We start from the raw sequence: 18,854 nt of genomic DNA, 5'->3' as shown, positions 1-18,854 counted from the left end.
CCTTATGATTCCGGCCAGTAGTAATTTGGAACAAGCGAAGTAGTAGCATCTCCTCAACCCATCATTGCCACATAGGTAGTAGAAAAATGATGCAAAGCTGATAAACCAGGCAATACCTTTCTCCAGCGAATCAACCAAAAGAAAAGAAGGCCCGGCAACATAGAACTACTTGACTTGACTCGGGGTGAAAAGGTCACCGGAAAGGGAGGAAGGCAACAACAAACTGGAGCGCACCTTTTCTGTTCCTTGCCGCAGCCAAAGGAAACGAAACTTTCCACAGAAGCTTTCATCGCAATACAAGGCACGCACACACTGCTTCTTCTTCTCTCCTTATAAAAACCGCCGTCCCTCCCATTCGCTCTTGCCATCCATCCCCATCCTTCCCTCCCTCCCCTGAGCCGAGCCGTGCTGTGAGGGTGGGGGGCAAGGCAAACTAGTCAATCCGTCCCAGTCTCCTTTCCTTCCATCCTTCTGCTCAGGCCGAGGTCTCCGTCTCCCCTGCCTCGCCTCCTACCATGGCTGCCAGGTGGGCCCCGCCGGCCGGCCTCCTGCTGCTCCTGCTGCTGGCGGTCCTGCTGCCGGCGCGCGCGGACAGGCCGGCGAGGACCGCCCACGCGGACGACGACCCGGAGGCCTCCTCCGCCGTGTTCCAGCTCTACGGCAACGTCTACCCCCACGGGTATGCCTCCTCCCTCCCGGACCAACCCAACCCAACCCATCAATCAACTGATTGTGGATTTTGGCCCTACTCGCCAGTGCCGTCCATACATCTCTGTGCCCATTTTTGTATGCCAATTCCAGCATTTTTAGCCTTTTTTGTTTTGTTTTGCGGAGGAGCATTTTTAGCCTTGTTGGTGAACTGAGTTTTACCATTATCGATTGGCCTTGTTTTCTGTTTTGTTTTGGAGAAACATCGATCAGCCTTGACGAGTCGACACAAGTTGCTGTGGTGAGACATTCTGATCCTGATTTTCCTGGATGGCGATTCCTTGTGCAGGTTGTACTACGTGGCCATGAACATTGGCAACCCGGCGAAACCATACTTCCTTGACGTCGACACCGGCAGCGACCTCACCTGGCTGCAGTGCGACGCCCCCTGCGTCAGCTGCTCCAAGGTGGGGCTACCATTCCCTTTCCTTCCTTATTTATCCAATCCTGTTTACGTTTGCTGCCATTGGACCCTTGACTTGAGGCAAGGCATTGAGTTTGAGTCGTTGTCACTGTTGGCTGTTCCTGGTCCAAGGGTTGGTGTTCAAGGCATCAGGGGCCCATCATATTATTTTGGTACAGAAAGTTGGGGCTTGATTCACTCTTTATACACATACATATCGATGGATATAATGAATTCAATGAAAATACTATCTATGGATTTCATGCATATGTGTAATTGCCCCAGTTACGCGTTTCGTATTACATTGTTGGGAATTTCATATGTGAAGCCAAATTTGGTATCGCCTTTCTCATCAAGGATTCTTATGATGTTCTGCATGTTAATTGTGGGTGTAGGTGCCACACCCGCTCTACAGACCAACAAAGAACAAGCTGGTACCGTGTGTTGATCAGCTGTGCGCCTCTCTGCATGGCGGCCTCAGTAAAAACCACAAGTGCGACTCACCGAAGCAGCAGTGTGACTATGAAGTTAAGTATGCCGACCAGGGTTCATCCCTTGGCGTGCTCGTCAACGACAGTTTTGCAGTCCGCCTTGCGAATGCCTCCGTTGTCCGCCCCAGTCTTGCATTCGGGTATGCTTACTTGGAACTTGTAAAATAAAACTAACATTGCATGGTGAGTCACTTGAACTGGTTATTTTCTTGCCTTCAGGTGTGGGTATGACCAGGAGGTCGGGAGCAGCACTGAGGTTGCGCCCACTGATGGTGTGCTTGGGCTTGGGAGTGGATCGATCAGCCTGCTTTCACAGCTCAAGCAGCATGGTATCACCAAGAACGTGGTTGGCCACTGCCTCAGCATGAGAGGAGGGGGATTCCTCTTCTTTGGGGATAATCTCGTGCCTTATTCACGTGCAACATGGGTACCAATGGCTAGGAGTGCATTCAGGTGAGCCCTATTTTTGATGATTTTTTTGCCACACAATATTTTGTAGAAAGAACAAGTGCTCATTGCCTGCTTGTAATGATGTTCAGAAATAGGTGTGTATTTCACTTTCTTAACCACTAATGTGTAGTTGACTAGTCGCTCACAACTATTATGGAAAGGATCTAATGAATTGCAAAACTGTAGACTAACGACATTAACATGCTATATTTTCCTTGGAAATCACTAGCAGTTATATACTTCATAGTTCCTTTTCGAAAAAATTATACTCCCTCCGTTCCAAAATACTTGTTGTGGTTTTAGGTCAAATTTGAACTAAAACCACGACAAGTATTTGCCGTGGTTTTAATTTTATTTGACTTACTTTCTTCATTTCCTATTTTAATTTGATTTGTTCTCATATACTAGTTGTGAGCACATTCTCCCATTTATTTTTCTGAATCGCATTTCCAGGAATTATTACTCACCTGGCTCAGCAAGCCTGTATTTTGGTGGCCGGTCGCTTGGCGTGAGACCAATGGAAGTAGTATTGGACAGCGGAAGCTCGTTCACCTACTTTTCTTCACAGCCATATCAATCGCTTGTCACTGCAGTAAGTTTCACAACTTTTTTCATATTCTAATATGGAATTAGGATTATCACACAGATGTATCAAGCTCATGAGGTTTTGTTTATTCCAGCTTAAGGGTGATCTAAGCAAGGCGCTGAAAGAGGTGTCTGACCCCTCTCTGCCTCTATGCTGGAAAGGAAAGAAACCATTCAAATCCGTGCTTGATGTCAAGAAGGAGTTCAAATCATTGGTTCTGAACTTTGCCAATGGCAAGAAGGCACTCATGGAGATCCCTCCTGAGAACTACCTCATCGTCACTGTAAGCTTTCTGCAACCCGATAGATTATTCTGTAAATAACTCCCAAGTTCTTGGTTACTAAATAGTTGTTGCTATGTTGGTGCCAGAAATACGGGAATGCATGTTTGGGCATCCTTAACGGATCAGAGATTGGACTCAAGGATCTGAACATTGTTGGAGGTAGGAAGTTCAGGCATAACAACCAAGCAACATAGCTTGAAAATCCATGATCTCTTTCAAATCATGTACAGAAAAATGATGCTACTTCTCTCTTGTTGCAGATATTACAATGCAGGATCAGATGGTGATATATGACAATGAGAGAGGGCAGATTGGATGGATCCGAGCACCCTGTGATAGAATCCCCAAGTTCGGATCTTCCCTTCTGTGATCATTTCACACACCTGAACATATATACCCTTAATTCTCTTCTGTTTATTCAAACAGTGAAAATACCATTCATGGATTTGAGGAAGGTTATTGTTGGCCCCAGTTCCCCAGCATCTTTGGTATTCAGAATGAAGAATGTGCAGCTTACTACCGTTCGAACAAAGAGTGAATAACAAGGGGAGGCCATTGGGTTGATGGATGGACAAAAATAATCATCCAGGGAGGCTCTATACACGAAGTTAGGAACGTGTATTCTTTAGAAAAGAGAGAAAAAAAAATCTGGTAGCCTGTAATCATCGCCATGTGCATATGAAATATATAATTATTCCGTTCTTATGAAGCACAGATGTTACTACTTCTTGTGTTTACTTGAAATGTTTTATATGGAGCATATGGCGGATGAGGAATGGCTCTCTTGCAAATTAACCTGGACTGCGTTGCAGGTATTTCTGGAGTTGGCTTTCGGTACTTCAAGAACTGAAACTTGAGCGACTGAACCTGCCCTTGAATGCCAGTCAGTTTATTTCAGTATAATCTGTAGAATTGTTCTTTGTGTGTTAGTCTTTGGCGAAGTTTGTGATGCTTCCAGTTAAATCACCATGTTTCGGAACTGACATTTTTCACATCTAAAGTTATTCGTTGATAGAATTTGTATAACGGTTCATCTTCTGATGTTTCTCTTCAAAATTCATGTGGTTATTTTCCATGGTCAAAGAATGAAACCACCAAACTTTCGTCTCCAGTACAATTACAAGTCTCTTCCTTGACTGTCCTTTGGCGAGAATTCTGTGGCGCACCGTGCAAATCGCCTTTAACATTACTTCTCCGAGTACGATCGGGTCGTTATTTGGAACATGGCTGGATGGGATAGAGTCCGATACAGCTAGACATATTCGTGTAGGAGTGTATGCGTTGTTATGGACAATTTGGAACTGCAGAAATGATTTGGTTTTTAACAGAATAACTACTATTCAATTTTTGCAGGTTATATTCCGTGCTACGGCGCTGATCCGTATGTGGTCCTTACTCCGACGGAGGCCAGCGAGCGTTTGGTTATTGGATCTGTCCGGTGTGAGATGGTAGCGCGGGATATCTTTAACCGGTTTGGTTGGCGGTCATGTAATAGGATAGGCAATTAGTTTTCCTATTTTTATTTTACCAGCTGGTCGTGGCTCTTTGGCCTTTTCTTGGTTTAGCTTCGAGGTTCTTTGTGATCTCGACTTTATTTTGTTGAAGACTCTATGATTTTGTTGAACCTATTTTATTTATTGAAGTAACCGTATGCATCGTTCTGATGCAGAGGCCGAGAAGTCCTCTTTTTGAAAAGAAAAAACAATTACAAACGCGCCATGACAACTGACAAGCGTCAATGCATTAGTCTGCACCATCAATGCATACGTAATGAGGAATTCCCTATACTGAAGTATACGTACTTGATGACACCATACTACTCCTACTAGCCACTGAAAGGGCGGAACACCTTGAACGCGCCGACCATGCCGGCGATTGATCCCACGGTGGCGGCCACCGACACGACGAGGCAGGCGACGGTGAGCGCCTTGAGGCAGAGCCACCTCGCGCTCCCGCGCGCCACGGCGCGCTGCTTCATGTACATCTCCACGGGGAAGTAGACGGTGAGCGGCCAGAAGGAGAGCGCGCCCATGAGCCCCACGATGGCGCCGAAGGATGGCATCGCCATGGCGACCAGGGTGGTCAGGCACACGAACGCCGAGCGCCAGACAAGCCGGAGCGCGCTCACCGCGAACGGCCCCACCCCAAGTTCCCGCGTGACGAAGCCGCTCTCTGGCCATCTGGCGGCGGCCCAGCGCTCGACGAAGGCGAAGATGGGCTGGCAGAAGACCTGGTAGGCGCCGACGAGGTGCACGACGATGGCGGCGTTGGCGACGTCCACCAGCCAGAAGGGCTCGTAGAAGCCGAACCCGGTGAGGAGGTTGTCCGGCGCGTCGTTGCCGAAGGACGCGTAGCCCATGCACCCGCACATGACGTAGAACGCCGTGGTGGTGGCCACGCTCAGCGCCGTGGCCTTCTTCATCACGGCTGCCTCCGACGGTGGTGGCGTCTTGATGGTGTCCTGGATCTCGATGAGCACGTTGGAGAAGGAGTAGGCGAAGGCGATGTTGCCCAGCGCCTGCAGGACGCGCCACAGCTTCTGCATCACGGTGACGCCCGCCGTGCCGATGGCGACGCCGTGAGGGTGCCTCGGAACCCGCCGTTGGCCACGGTCTGGGCGATCCCGAGCCCGAGCCCGATGCCGGAGTAGGTGAAGGACATGGCGGAGGCGACGACGGAGAGCCACCGTATCTGATCGAAGTTGGGTATCTGAGAGAAGACCATCTGCGCGGCGCCGAAGCCGATCATGTAGGGCGTGCTGGAGCTGTGGCACGCGTTGTCGTGCCCCTTTACGTGGAAGCAGTTGGCCCTCGTGATGGCATGGAAGCTGATGGAGGCGGCGATGGTGTAGCCAATGGTGATGCCGACGAGGTTGGTGTACTGTATGACGCCGCAGAACTTCACCTTGGCGCCGCCGAGGATGGCTCGGACGGCCTCCATGTAGGAGTGGTTCCGGGTGCCGGCGGCAGGGTCGCAGGTGCGGTAGCAGTCGGCGAGAAGCGTGGAGCTGTAGTAGATGACGCCGCCGAAGAGCGCCGTGGTGGTGGGACCCGCGACCCAGCCGAGCTGCGCGGTGGCCCAGGCGAGCGAGAGGACGCCGGAGCCGACGACGGCGGTGACGATGTGCGCGCTTGCGGTGAGGACGGTGCGGTGCGGCGCGGGCGGTCGTCGTCATCGAGCGCGGCCGCGGCGGGGTCGGCGAGGTTGCCGGCCTCGAGAGACACCTCGAGCGGCTGGATGTGCACCATTGCGAGGCTCGGGTTTGGTGGCTTGGATTCACGAGTCACACGAAGTGTACATGCTTTACCGAATCGCAGTGGCACTCTCGCTTCTGTTCAGTGCCTCCGGCAGGAAGGAGGGACGCGAGTTCGAGAAATTGAAGAGGAAGACGAGGGGAATTGCCGTTGGCGCCTTCCAGCTTTTAGTTGCGTGCACCTGTCCAACGGCGTCGCCTCGAGCCCCTGTGCTCTCGTCGTCCATGGACGTGCTCTCCTCGAATGGGCGGTTGGACGACAACTGCTCGGCGAAATGCCAACACAGAAAAAGGAGGAAGAAGGCAAGATGCAAAATTGGATGCCATTTCAGAATGACACGTGTCGATTCTGTGTAATAAGTTGTTGATATTCTAACAACTCCGCATAAAAAATAATCACAGAAATCTAAACATTTATCGATCCATCCATAAGGTAGATCGGCGGCTACTCCTCTAATGCAAAAGTAATTGTGCATCATTCGCATACCTGTAGCAGCTTCACATAGATTATATATTAATTGTCTCTCTCTAAAAATATAGAAAAAGGAGTCTGTGCGCCGAGATCCGTCATAAAAGGTCTAAGCCATAGCAAATGAGAAGCTATCCGGCTCGACAAAAAAGCTAGAGTTTCGAGAGAAACCAAAAGTGTCTGATTGCAATAGTTAAAAAAGTAATGCTAGACTTACGTAAGAAAGCTACGCACGTTTACGTAATAACCATTGTGGAAGATTAGGATTGGTTGTTAGAAGAGGCTGGGGCCCACCCCCTGAAAATCCGGGGGGGGGGGGGGGGTTAGATTAGTTTCGCATGTTTCGTAGACTTACAGGCCCTTCGTAGGTTTAGCATTTTCGTAGTTAAAAAGAAGATAAATCTGACCTTCTTTTTAGGGTAAAATATGACCTTTGTTAGAAAGTAGCGAAAATATAACTTTTTACAAAAAGTTCACCCACTAAGTGCCATACATGTGGCACGAAGCAACTTGGTCCAAACATGTTGACCTTTGTACATTCTGGTTGTGCGAATCTTACAGCAACTCACCTGGCTCTAATGCCACGTCAGTGACGTCAGCACACAGGGTCGTGCGGTGGAACCGCTGCTTGCCCGAACGCCCACTCACCCACTATTGTCACCCTCGCCGGTTACTCATTTATCCCCACCGCATTCGACTGCGCGCTGCCTCTCTCGTGGCGGCAGTTGGGTCGTTGGGAGGCTATTCAGCGGCAACTTCTCGACGAAACCGCGGCGGAAGTGTCATGGAGGTCGGTCCCCATCGTCGGGAGTCCACTCAACGGATCCACCTTGTCGACTCCGAAGCCGCGTTGAGGTAACCGCGCGAATCCCTCATTGCTTTCATTTTCGCTCAGTTAACCCCTCGCTGCTCGCGTTTCATCTTGTTGGCGCTTCTCTTTCGACCCCGCTGCGGTTCCATGGTGAATCCGCGACGGAAGGGTGCAGGATGTTGTTCCCCATCGCCGGGGAGTCCCGCCGTGTAGATAGGATAGCCGCAGTTGCATTCCACCCGTGGCAATCTACACCACAACGCCGCGCAATTTTTTGCTCCCCCGATGCACCTCTGTGATTCCATGGCCATTTTTGGGCGAATCCGCGGTGGAATGGTACGAGATGTCGGTTCTTGTTGCTGGGGGTGCTCCCCGCGGTGTAGCCATCAGTTGGCTTGAGTTCAGAGTTTTGACAGTGTACATGTTCATTCGTAGTGCTTTGATTTTGGTTGATTTGTTCGTTATGTATGAACCCTTGATTTAGAATGTTTTAGTGCAAACATTTGTTTGAGATCTTGCAGAAATTGTTATGTAGCGTGTCTCTGGAATGTTAGGCTTATGGCGGTTTTGCTATGTCAATTTACGCAATCATAGCAATTTGTTCTTGATCCTCAACTTTTGAATAAGAACATGGCAACTTCCTCTTATGGACTTACCATATTACTGAATACAGACATGGTAACCGCTCTCTGGAGCTGTATATGAACAGCTTGTCATATTGCTTAGTACGAACATGGCAAGTTCCTCTAACCTGCAATCCGTCAGTTGCCATGTCACTTAATAAAAACGTGGCAACTCTCTCTGGATCATACAGTTTGCCATATTGCTTAGTATGAACATGGCAAGTTCCTCTAACGTGCAACCCATCAGTTCCCATGTCACTTAATAAAAATGTGGCAACTCTCTCTGGATCATACAGTTTGCCATATTGCTTAGTATGAACATGGCAAGTTCCTCTAACCTGCAACCCATCAGTTGCCATGTCACTTAATAAAAATGTGGCAACTCTCTCTAGATCATACAGTTTGCCATATTGCTTAGTATTAACATGGCAAGTTCCTCTAACCTGCAATCCATTAGTTTCCATGTCACTTAATAAAAATGTGGCAACTCTCTCTGGATCATACAATTTGCCATATTGCTTAGTATGAACATGACAAATTCCTCTAACCTGCAACCCATCAGTTGCCATGTCACTTAATAAAAATGTGGCAACTCTCTCTGTATCACAACCTGAAACAAACACTTCTTGCAACAGCACTCAAGGAAATCATGGCAACTTTTGTCTTAACGACACACCCAATTTTTTCCATGCTACTTCATAAACACACGACAACTTTTCTATGACTTTCAAAAAATTGCCATGTTGCTTTCAAATAAAAATAAAAATAAAATAAATAAACCCCTACTATTTACTTATCTTGGGCATGCCATATTACCCGCATTTTCATTTAGCGTTCATTTCATTCAGTAGCTCATTTCTTGGGCATGTCACTGCCATTTTTTGTGGCATGTCCACTCACTTTTTGAATTTTTTACTTGCCATGTTACTGGATAAAACAAATGCCAACTCTCTATGTACCATAACCTAAACCAAATTAGCCATTCTACTGCACAAAATCATGGCAACTTTCTCTAAACCATATCACATCACTTGCCATGCTACTACATAGAAACACAGAGGATGAAGATCATAATAATTGACACCACAATTATTTTATTTTCAGCATTCTCATCTTCGATAGTTTTTCAACGCAATTGCCATTGTTTTCCATGTTTGACAGTATTGTCACTATTCTTTTACAACAACATGGTTCGCAACCACCAGGAAGCTGAAGACGATGACTTGATGCCTCCACCACAGAATGATAAGTTGAATTTGCTCCCTCAGGGATTTTGGTAATTCATGACAACATACATGTTGTGATAGAGGCAAGGGTGTCCCGATGTTTCGATGAGATGGTGGCTATCGTTTTCTGTGGGAGTCGACCTTGACGATCCGACTACGAACGTGCGAGACGTCGCGCCTTAGCAATCGCTAAACCAACTTCCGAGGGGTTATTGACCACGCCGGAGCACGATCAACCTGACCACGAGGGCCTGTTTCCTGCGAGCAAACGAAGAATAAGCAAGAAACTGAGATTGCAATCTGGATATTGCGAATATAAGATGAAAGCTTTATTGATCAAGGTGGGGTTCTGTGACGTCTTGGTCTGGTCGTTGGACACAAACGAAGTACGCGAAGTTGCAGCTATGGCGAACTTTTAATCTAAACAAAACCCAAAGTCTAAACGACGCCCTAAGGGCTGTATATATGGAGGAAGAGAGGGGAATTTCGTGGCCCTTGAGGGTGGGGTCCGAAACCAACCCTAACTCTTGTTTCCCCACACATACGGACTCTAAAAATAGCCTATACTTAAGTATTTCGAAATTACATGGGCCTGGCCCATTAATAAGGTGACGCAGCACCTAGAATAGCCTATGGACGAATATTATGAAGTGGCATCTTGTATATTTCGTCCATGGCTTCATGCACTCCTTATGGCGGCTTCAAAGTCCTGAAATCATCACTTGTAACTCCGTTCTTGATCCCCTTGCGCATGCCATCAACTTCATGCGTGTTCTTGCTCCAATATTCATCCTTCTCCAAGCTAGGCCCTTCATTTGAAAGCAAAACAAATGTATCCAATTTAGGCAGCATCATAATCTCATGAACATTAGAATCATTACCAAGAAACGAAAGTACCTGGTAATTTAATTGGCGTGCACGAGCTCTAGTAATTGGTCCAGTATATGTAACAGTAGGGGCTGTGGGTGTAACAATGGTATTGATGTCCTCATCATCCTCCCCTTCTTGAAATGAAGTCGTCCTCGACGGAAGCTCATCTTCCTCACCCAAATAAGGCTTCAAATCTGCAATATTAAAAGTGGGACTAACCCCAAAATCTGCAGGTAGCTCAAGTTTATATGCATTATCATTTATTTTCTCTAAAACCTTAAAAGGACCATCAGCACGTGGCATTAGCTTTGATTTGCGCAGATTAGGAAATCTATCTTTACGCAAATGTAACCAAACAAGATCTCCAGGTGCAAACACAACATGTTTTCTACCCTTATCTCCAGCAAGTTTATATTTAGCATTCATACGCTCAATGTTTTCCTTAGTTAACTCATGCATTTTTAAAATCAATTCAGAACGTTCTTTAGCATCAAAATTAACCTTCTCCGAAGATGGAAGAGGCAACAAATCAATAGGTGCACGAGGTAGGAAACCATACACAATTTCAAAAGGGCACATCTTAGTAGTAGAATGCAATGAACGATTATAAGCAAATTCAATATGAGGCAAGCATTCTTCCCACATTTTCTTGTTATTCTTCAAAACAGCCCTAAGCATAGTAGACAATGTTCTATTGACTACTTCAGTTTGTCCATCAGTTTGGGGGTGACAAGTAGTACTAAAAAGCAGCTTAGTCCCCAACTTAGCCCATAAACATCTCCAAAAGTGGCTAAGAAATTTAGTATCACGATCTGAAACAATAGTATTTGGCACACCATGTAAGCGAATAATTTCACGAAAGAACAAATCAGCAACATTAACAGCATCATCGCTTTTATGACATGGTATAAAGTGTGCCATTTTCGAGAACCTATCCACGACAACAAATATGCTATCCCTCCCCTTCTTTGTTCTAGGTAAACCTAAAACAAAGTCCATAGATATATCCTCCCAAGGAACACTAGGTACAGGCAAAGGCATATATAAACCATGAGGATTGAGTCGTGACTTAGCTCTTTGACATGTAGTGCAGCGAGCAACAAAACGCTCAACATCCCGTCTCATCTTGGGCCAAAAGAAATGTGTAGCAAGTATATCCTCCGTCTTCTTGACGCCAAAGTGTCCCATTAATCCTCCTCCATGCGCCTCCTGCAACAACAAAAGACGAACGGAGCTAGCTGGAATGCATAGCTTGTTAGCACGAAACACAAATCCATCGTTAAGAACGAACTTGTTCCAAGTTCTCCCTTCCTTACAATTCTGCAATACATCTTTAAATTCAGCATCATTAACATATTGATCCTTGATGGTCTCCAAACCAAATATTTTAAAGTCAAGTTGTGAAAGCATAGTATAAAGACGAGACAAGGCATCAGCAATAACGATTTCTTTACCCTTCTTGTGTTTAATCACATAAGGGAAAGTCTCAATGAATTCAACCCATTTAGCATGTCGACGGTTCAGTTTTAGTTGACTTTTAATGTGTTTCAAAGATTCATGATCAGAATGTATAACAAATTCCTTGGGCCATAAATAATGTTGCCATGTTTCTAAGGTCCGAACAAGAGCATATAATTCTTTATCATAAGTAGAATAGTTCAGACTAGGCCCACTCAATTTTTTAGAAAAGTATGCAACAGGTTTTCCATCTTGTAATAACACACCTCCTAATCCAATTCCACTAGCATCACATTCAAGCTCAAAAGTCTTATTGAAATTAGGAAGTTGGAGTAAAGGAGCATGTGTCAACTTATCTTTCAATACCGTGAAGGCTTCTTCCTGTGCGGTACCCCAAACAAAAGGTACATCCTTCTTTGTAAGCTCGTTGAGAGGTGCAGCAATGGTGCTGAAATCTCTCACAAAACGCCTATAGAAACCAGCGAGGCCAAGGAAACTCCTCACTTGTGTGACCGTTTTGGGCTGCGGCCAACTCTCAATAGCTTCAATCTTGGCTTTATCAACTTCAATTCCCTGTGGAGTAACAACATAGCCAAGAAAAGATACTCGGTCGGTGCAAAAGGTGCACTTTCCAAGGTTACCAAACAAACGTGCATCACGTAGAGCAATAAAAACAGCACGTAAATGTTCCAAATGTTCCTCCAAAGATTTGCTATAAATCAATATGTCATCAAAGTAAACTACCACAAATCGTCCAATGAAAGCACGTAAAACTTCGTTCATTAACCTCATGAAAGTACTAGGTGCATTAGTTAACCCAAAAGGCATGACTAACCACTCATATAATCCAAACTTAGTTTTAAATGCTATTTTCCATTCATCTCCCAATTTCATACGAATTTGATGGTAACCACTACGCAAATCAACTTTGGAGAATATTGTAGAGCCACTCAATTCATCAAGCATATCATCTAGCCTAGGAATAGGATGACGATAACGAATAGTAATATTATTAATGCCTCTACAATCAACGCACATACGCGACGTACCATCCTTTTTCGGCACTAAAATGATAGGAACAGCACAAGGACTAAGGGATTCGCGTATATAACCTTTGTCGAGCAGTTCTTGTACTTGACGCATAATCTCCTTCGTCTCCTCTGGATTGGTACGGTATGGTGCCCGGTTGGGTAATGATGCACCGGGAATTAAGTCAATTTGATGCTCAATCCCGCGAATAGGTGGTAATCCCGGTGGCACGTCTTGTGGAAAGACGTCGGCGAACTCCTGCAAAATGTTAGTGACAGCAGGAGGCAAAGAGGAAGGCACGTCCTCGAATGAAAATAATGCCTCTTTGCACACAAAAGCATAGCAAACAGATTTGCTAAAATCTAGATCATCAATATCAGATTTGGTGGCAAGTAAACATGCACTTTTCAATTTAATTTCAGAAACAACACTAGATTGTTTATTATTATTAGGCTGCATTTGTTGCTCAAATTCTTTTGCCACAATCTGATTTTCACTCTTAGTTTTCTCCTGTTTTGCTTTATTAGCTCTATTAATATCATCTTTCAAAATGGAATCAGGAGTCATAGGAAGCAAAGTAATATTTTTATCCTTATGAACAAGAGTATACTGATTGTTTCTACCATGGTGAATAGAATTTTTATCAAATTGCCATGGTCTACCAAGTAATAAGGAACATGCTTGCATCGGTACCACATCACAATCAACATAATCAGCATATGTAGAGGTATGTGGAGCTGGGAAGGCTTATAGTATGGTAGCAAAAAGGGTCAGCAATAATCAATTCAGAGATGCAAAGTTGAATAAACGCTCAACGACGGTACTGTGCTGGTCCTAGGCTAGACCGTGCTAGAGACGCAAGCGTAGAACACTAACAAAATCACGGCGCTGCACGTAAATAAGAGAAAAGCACACTCTGGAACTTTTTTTTTCGCTTTTTTTTGCGCTCCTCTTTTTTTTGCGAAAAATTACTATAATGGCGAGTGTCTCAAAACTCTTCCCTCGTCAAACTGATAGGATGGGCACGAAATTTCTTTTTTCACTTTTTTTTCGGAAATCAGGGCAGCGACGACGAAAAAGTGCGACAAAAAATCACTATGATGGCACATGGCTCAAAAGACTCAGAAAAGCCTAAAAATAGGATAGGGAAAAAATATTTTTGCCCGTGAAAATTTTGGCCTAAAAACTGCCCGGGGGTCTCCAGACTCTTTTTTTTTTCCGAGACCTACGCAGGCAAGGAAACACGAATCGGAATTGAGATTGATCTCAAGAACAAACCTAATATGAGAAGAACTCGGATTGGTGGTGGATATATGGTGGTGGTATATGGCAGCGGTGGTGGTATATGGTAGCGGTGGTGGTATATGGATAGAGATTGATGGTGGTATATGGATACGGATTGGTGGTGGTATATGGATATGGATTCAGAGCGGTGGCGGATAAGCAAAAGTGATAGATGGGCGATGATGATGGTGCGGCGGCGGCGTGACAACTTGTGACCAGAACTCGAAACTCTAAAAGACTAGACTCTAAGACCAGCATCTTGACACGACGATGCAACCGCAAATTCAACAAAGCAAAAACCCTAAAAAGATTATGCAAAGGCTCAGATTGGTTCGGATATGATGAACTAACCCTAATTTTTTTTTTGTGGCTTTTTCATGGACTGTAGGTATGAAGAACAGACTCGATCTAATCTACGAAAAACTGTAAAATCTCACCGAGCAACCTGGAAATCTGATACCACTTGATAGAGGCAAGGGTGTCCCGATGTTTCGATGAGATGGTGGCTATCGTTTTCTGTGGGAGTCGACCTTGACGATCCGACTACGAACGTGTGAGACGTCGCGCCTTAGCAATCGCTAAACCAACTTTCGAGGGGTTATTGACCACGCCGGAGCACGATCAACCTGACCACGAGGGCCTGTTTCCTGCGAGAAAACGAAGAACAAGCAAGAAACTGAGATTGCAATCTGGATATTGCGAATATAAGATGAAAGCTTTATTGATCAAGGTGGGGTTCTGTGACGTCTTGGTCTGGTCGTTGGACACAAACGAAGTACGCGAAGTTGCAGCTATGGAGAACTTTTAATCTAAACAAAACCCAAAGTCTAAACGACGCCCTAAGGGCTGTATATATGGAGGAAGAGAGGGGAATTTCGTGGCCCTTGAGGGTGGGGTCCGAAACCAACCCTAACTCTTGTTTCCCCACACATACGGACTCTAAAAATAGCCTATACTTAAGTATTTCGAAATTACATGGGCCTGGCCCATTAATAAGGTGACGCAGCACCTAGAATAGCCTATGGACGAATATTATGAAGTGGCATCTTGTATATTTCGTCCATGGCTTCATGCACTCCTTATGGCGGCTTCAAAGTCCTGAAATCATCACTTGTAACTCCGTTCTTGATCCCCTTGCGCATGCCATCAACTTCATGCGTGTTCTTGCTCCAATGTTCATCCTTCTCCAAGCTAGGCCCTTCATTTGAAAGCAAAACAAATGTATCCAATTTAGGCAGCATCATAATCTCATGAACATTAGAATCATTACCAAGAAACGAAAGTACCTGGTAATTTAATTGGCGTGCACGAGCTCTAGTAATTGGTCCAGTATATGTAACAGTAGGGGCTGTGGGTGTAACAATGGTATTGATGTCCTCATCATGTTGTTGGACTAACATTTTCATCTAGTATATCTCAGGAGAAGTTCAATGTTGGCACGACAAGGATTTGTGGATGTGGACCCTTCAAAATGCTATGGAAACATATTGACATAAAGCCCCAAGACTCTTCATTTTTGGTTAAGTGATCCAAGATCACATTGAGTCCATAGGAAAGCCAATACTATTAAGTGGGGATGAGGTTTTGATCATGACTTAGTTGCTCAAGTGCTTGAAGATATTGCTCCAAAACCCTCAACCACTTTCCCACAATCAAATCCGTCCAAACCCTAATTATCAAACTCGTTCATACACATCCGGGCCCACCGAGTTGAACCTAGACAGAGCCACAACCAAACCCTAGAAACTAGGTTCCACCGAGATGACATTCTGTAACATCCCAAATTTTCAATTTGGAATGTTATACATAGGTCATTCATGCATATCATATTTTATTGCATTTCGTTTTGTGATCCTCGAAATCCTAAGCAACTCAAGGACATTCGGAGATAGTTGGGGATTTTCCCTCGTTCTCATATTTGAGTTTTATCAAATATTGAAACAAGGATCACTTTGGTTTTAATTATTTTTTCTCCCCAAAAATATTTCATATTTAAATTATATGAGAGGAGACAATATGACTTCTCCAAAATAAATGAAATGTTGGAGGAAAAATATTTGTATTTTTATTTGGGGTTTTATCGCTATTTTATTTGAATTGGGAAAAATATGTGTTTTTCAAAATTGCATTAGAGGACCAAATAAATGTTCACCTTGTCCGCCATATTTTTAGAGGACGGGGAAAATTTATTTCAGGATTTTTGAAGTCCGTTTAGTATTTCTTTTCTTCGTTTTTCTGCGCGTTAGATTTGTTTTTTTAAACGAACCGCCTTACCGGGCCATGTCCGCCTGGGACACCGACCCGGTCGGCCTCTTAAAAGGCCAAGGCCCGAGCCGCGAGCCCCGCCCAGATCCGCCGAACCCTAGCCGAGACCTGCCAGCGCCGTCGCCGTCGGACGCCGCCGCCGCCCCACCGCCGAACGCCGCCGCCGCCGGAGTACGCCGCCGTCGCCGTCCCGTTCTACGAGGTAGCCGTCATTTTTTTAGAAAAACCGATTGGTTTTTCGTAAACCTAGATCTAGTTTTTTTATTAGATTGTTTTTTTTTCCAATTTTCTTGGTTTATTTATTTTGCGGACGTCCGTCCGTACGTTCGTTTTAACGAACGCCGTTCATCCGTTAGTCACAAACAGCGAACGTTCGTTCATTAGCCTGTTCATCAGTTTTTTTTCCAGGGTTTTCCGCGATTATTTTTTATCGCGATTTCTGCCCTGATCTTAGTTTTAGTTTATCTTTTCGCTCGTTAGTCGAAATCAGAAGATTCAAGCGCCTGGATCTTCGTCTCGAAGCCCTCTTTCTGTTTAACCAACTTGAACAAGATTTTGGTACTATAAAATTTGACTTTGGTCCAGATTAGTAATCGAATCTTATTTCTTTCGCAGTTTGAGTTTCGTTGCTTCGTTTGATTTGATACTTTTTGCAAACCGGAGTTCTTCAGTTGAACTTTCTGGTTAGATCTTCTTATTTGAGATTTACCCGTGCATCCTTGCTTGATTGCTTATGTATGCTATTGTTTGTTTGCGATAGAACATCCGGAGTGCGAAGCGTGCTACTGCGAGTCTTTAGGATTTGCAGATCGTCAGCAAGGCAAGTAACACTTTGATCATACCCCTTTATCACCCAGTTTTTATGCATTAGTTTCAGCCTTCACACATTGCATGAGTAGGATCTCTTAACATGTTGGTCTGGGAAGTAGATAATGAGGTAGAACCTATTACCTGTTTTGTTATCAAACCCTTGGGAGTTACTTCTACGTTATGCTTATATGCCATGCTATGCTCGTAGACGTGGATTGGGTTTGGGTGCATCCATAACAGATGTGAGTTGTTAATTAATGGTTCAACTTAAGGTGGCAAATTTAATACACATCTGGGTGGATTGCTTGTGGGCACCTGGAGAATCCAGTGTTGTCCTAGGATATCCCGGAGTACCCGTGTGATCATCCTACGGTCCGCCACCCATGCTCAAAGGGATCATAAGACTATTCATGCTAGAAACTTCCGTGTGCAGCCACAAGCCATTATGGGCTCTGGCATAGTTTAGTAAGTTGCGTGAGTTCTTGAAGAGGTGGATTAGCAGATGTAGGGGATTGTAGGTGTACCGGTCCGCCCGGAGTAGAGAGCAAATGCTTCTGAAAGATTGTGTCTCGGTCATCCGTTTCTCAAACACCCTGTAGTACGAGAAATCCAACGGAGGAGATCGAGTCTTGTGGGCAAAAGTGCACAAACCTCTGCAGAGTGTATAAACTAATCATGGTTAGTCGTGTCCCCGGTTATGGACATCTTGAGTATCTGGTTCGTGGATTATCATATGGATCTCATCACTCTAAATTAATTTGTTGGGTTGATAACTACTTTTAATTGGGATTGAGTTGGAGGAACCTTCTCAATATTGTTCAACTACCATGATAGTTAAATAAAATATATTCCTTTGTTGTAGGAAAAAATTGGCTTTTCGCAAAACATATTAACCATACAGCCTCCACCAGCCATATATGCATGTAGTGATAGCATTTATCTATTCATTACTCTCCTGTGTTACATTGCCATCATATTCCATGTGCTGACCTATTTTCGGGCTGCAACGTATCATGTTGCAGACTTTTCAGACGAGGAGTAAGGTGCGATAGGTCATTTGTCATGCACTCAGCAATGCCGTTGGAGTTGATGGACTCACTTTATCTTCCAAGCCTTCCGTTGTTATCGTATTAGATGGCCTTAAGCCATATTTATTGTATTAAGTTCTCTCTTGAGACATTCGATGTAATAAGTGTGTGATTGCCACTTTGTTATAAATCCTTCGAGTACTGTGTGTGTCACCATTACCGATCCAGGGATGACACTAAAGCACAGAGACTTGGCCGTTTGAGGTCGGGTCGCTACACATTCGGTCTCACCGAAGTGTAGTGACCAAGTTTTTGTAACCCTTCCATCCTATTTCGAAATCACCCGAGTTGGTTTGATCGGAATTACCAAAAAGAGGTCTTTCTTAGGTCATCGCACATCGTTCCCTTCTAGTTGATCCGTTCGGTCTCACCAAAAATCCCAACGTTCGAATCTTTTACATATGTCGGTCTCACCGAGATTTTGTTTTGGTGTCACCTAGTTGAGTCAAAAGGTTGTAATGGTTGGATTCTTGGTGAAGGCTATATATATCCCTCCACCCGCTCTCACTCTCGAAGAGAGCCATTAGAACGAAACTACACTTCCACTATTCATTTTCCGAGAGAGAATCACCTACTCATGTGTTGAGATTAAGGCATTCCAATAGAGAATCACCTACTCATGTGTTGATATTAAGGCATTCCAATCCAACTATTTGAACCTTGATTTCTAGCCTCCCCAAGTTGCTTTCCACTCCAATCCTTCTCCTACCCAAGCCAAATCTATGAGAAAGTGATTGAGTGTTGAGG

The 18,854-nt window shown here is 44.8% G+C and overlaps 1 protein-coding gene and 1 pseudogene across 1 annotated transcript; one reads left to right on the top strand and one right to left on the bottom strand.

Moving 5' to 3' along the window:
• The first annotated feature begins 277 nt into the window (after nt 1–277).
• On the top strand, nt 278–3,630 carry LOC125508528 (aspartic proteinase Asp1-like). Its single transcript, XM_048673252.2, has 9 exons — nt 278–679; nt 998–1,115; nt 1,507–1,742; nt 1,822–2,055; nt 2,506–2,644; nt 2,733–2,921; nt 3,008–3,080; nt 3,182–3,269; nt 3,348–3,630. Exons 1-9 carry the CDS (start codon nt 516–518, stop codon nt 3,457–3,459), a joined length of 1,353 nt encoding a protein of 450 aa, XP_048529209.1. The 5' UTR covers nt 278–515; the 3' UTR covers nt 3,460–3,630.
• A 1,053-nt stretch (nt 3,631–4,683) lies between these two features.
• Nucleotides 4,684–6,713, bottom strand: LOC125555865 (amino acid permease 4 pseudogene; annotated as a pseudogene).
• Between the last annotated feature and the right edge of the window lie 12,141 nt (nt 6,714–18,854).

The sequence above is a fragment of the Triticum urartu genome, chromosome 5A (assembly GCF_056163025.1).
Source record: "Triticum urartu cultivar PI428250 chromosome 5A, HENAU_Tu73, whole genome shotgun sequence".
In the NCBI taxonomy this organism is placed as follows: Eukaryota; Viridiplantae; Streptophyta; class Magnoliopsida; order Poales; family Poaceae; genus Triticum; species Triticum urartu.
Note: the sequence above shows the minus strand (reverse complement) of the source record. Positions and strands in the feature narration are given on the sequence as shown.

What these genes read in the sequence shown, in the direction of transcription:
- LOC125508528 (XM_048673252.2), top strand. Translation starts at nt 516, where the DNA reads ATGGCTGCCAGGTGGGCCCCGCCGGCCGGCCTCCTGCTGCTCCTGCTG. An exon ending in CGCCCCAGTCTTGCATTCGG is followed by an intron (nt 1,743 to 1,821) that starts GTATGCTTACTT and finishes TCTTGCCTTCAG; the next exon opens with GTGTGGGTATGACCAGGAGG. An exon ending in ATGGCTAGGAGTGCATTCAG is followed by an intron (nt 2,056 to 2,505) that starts GTGAGCCCTATT and finishes TCGCATTTCCAG; the next exon opens with GAATTATTACTCACCTGGCT.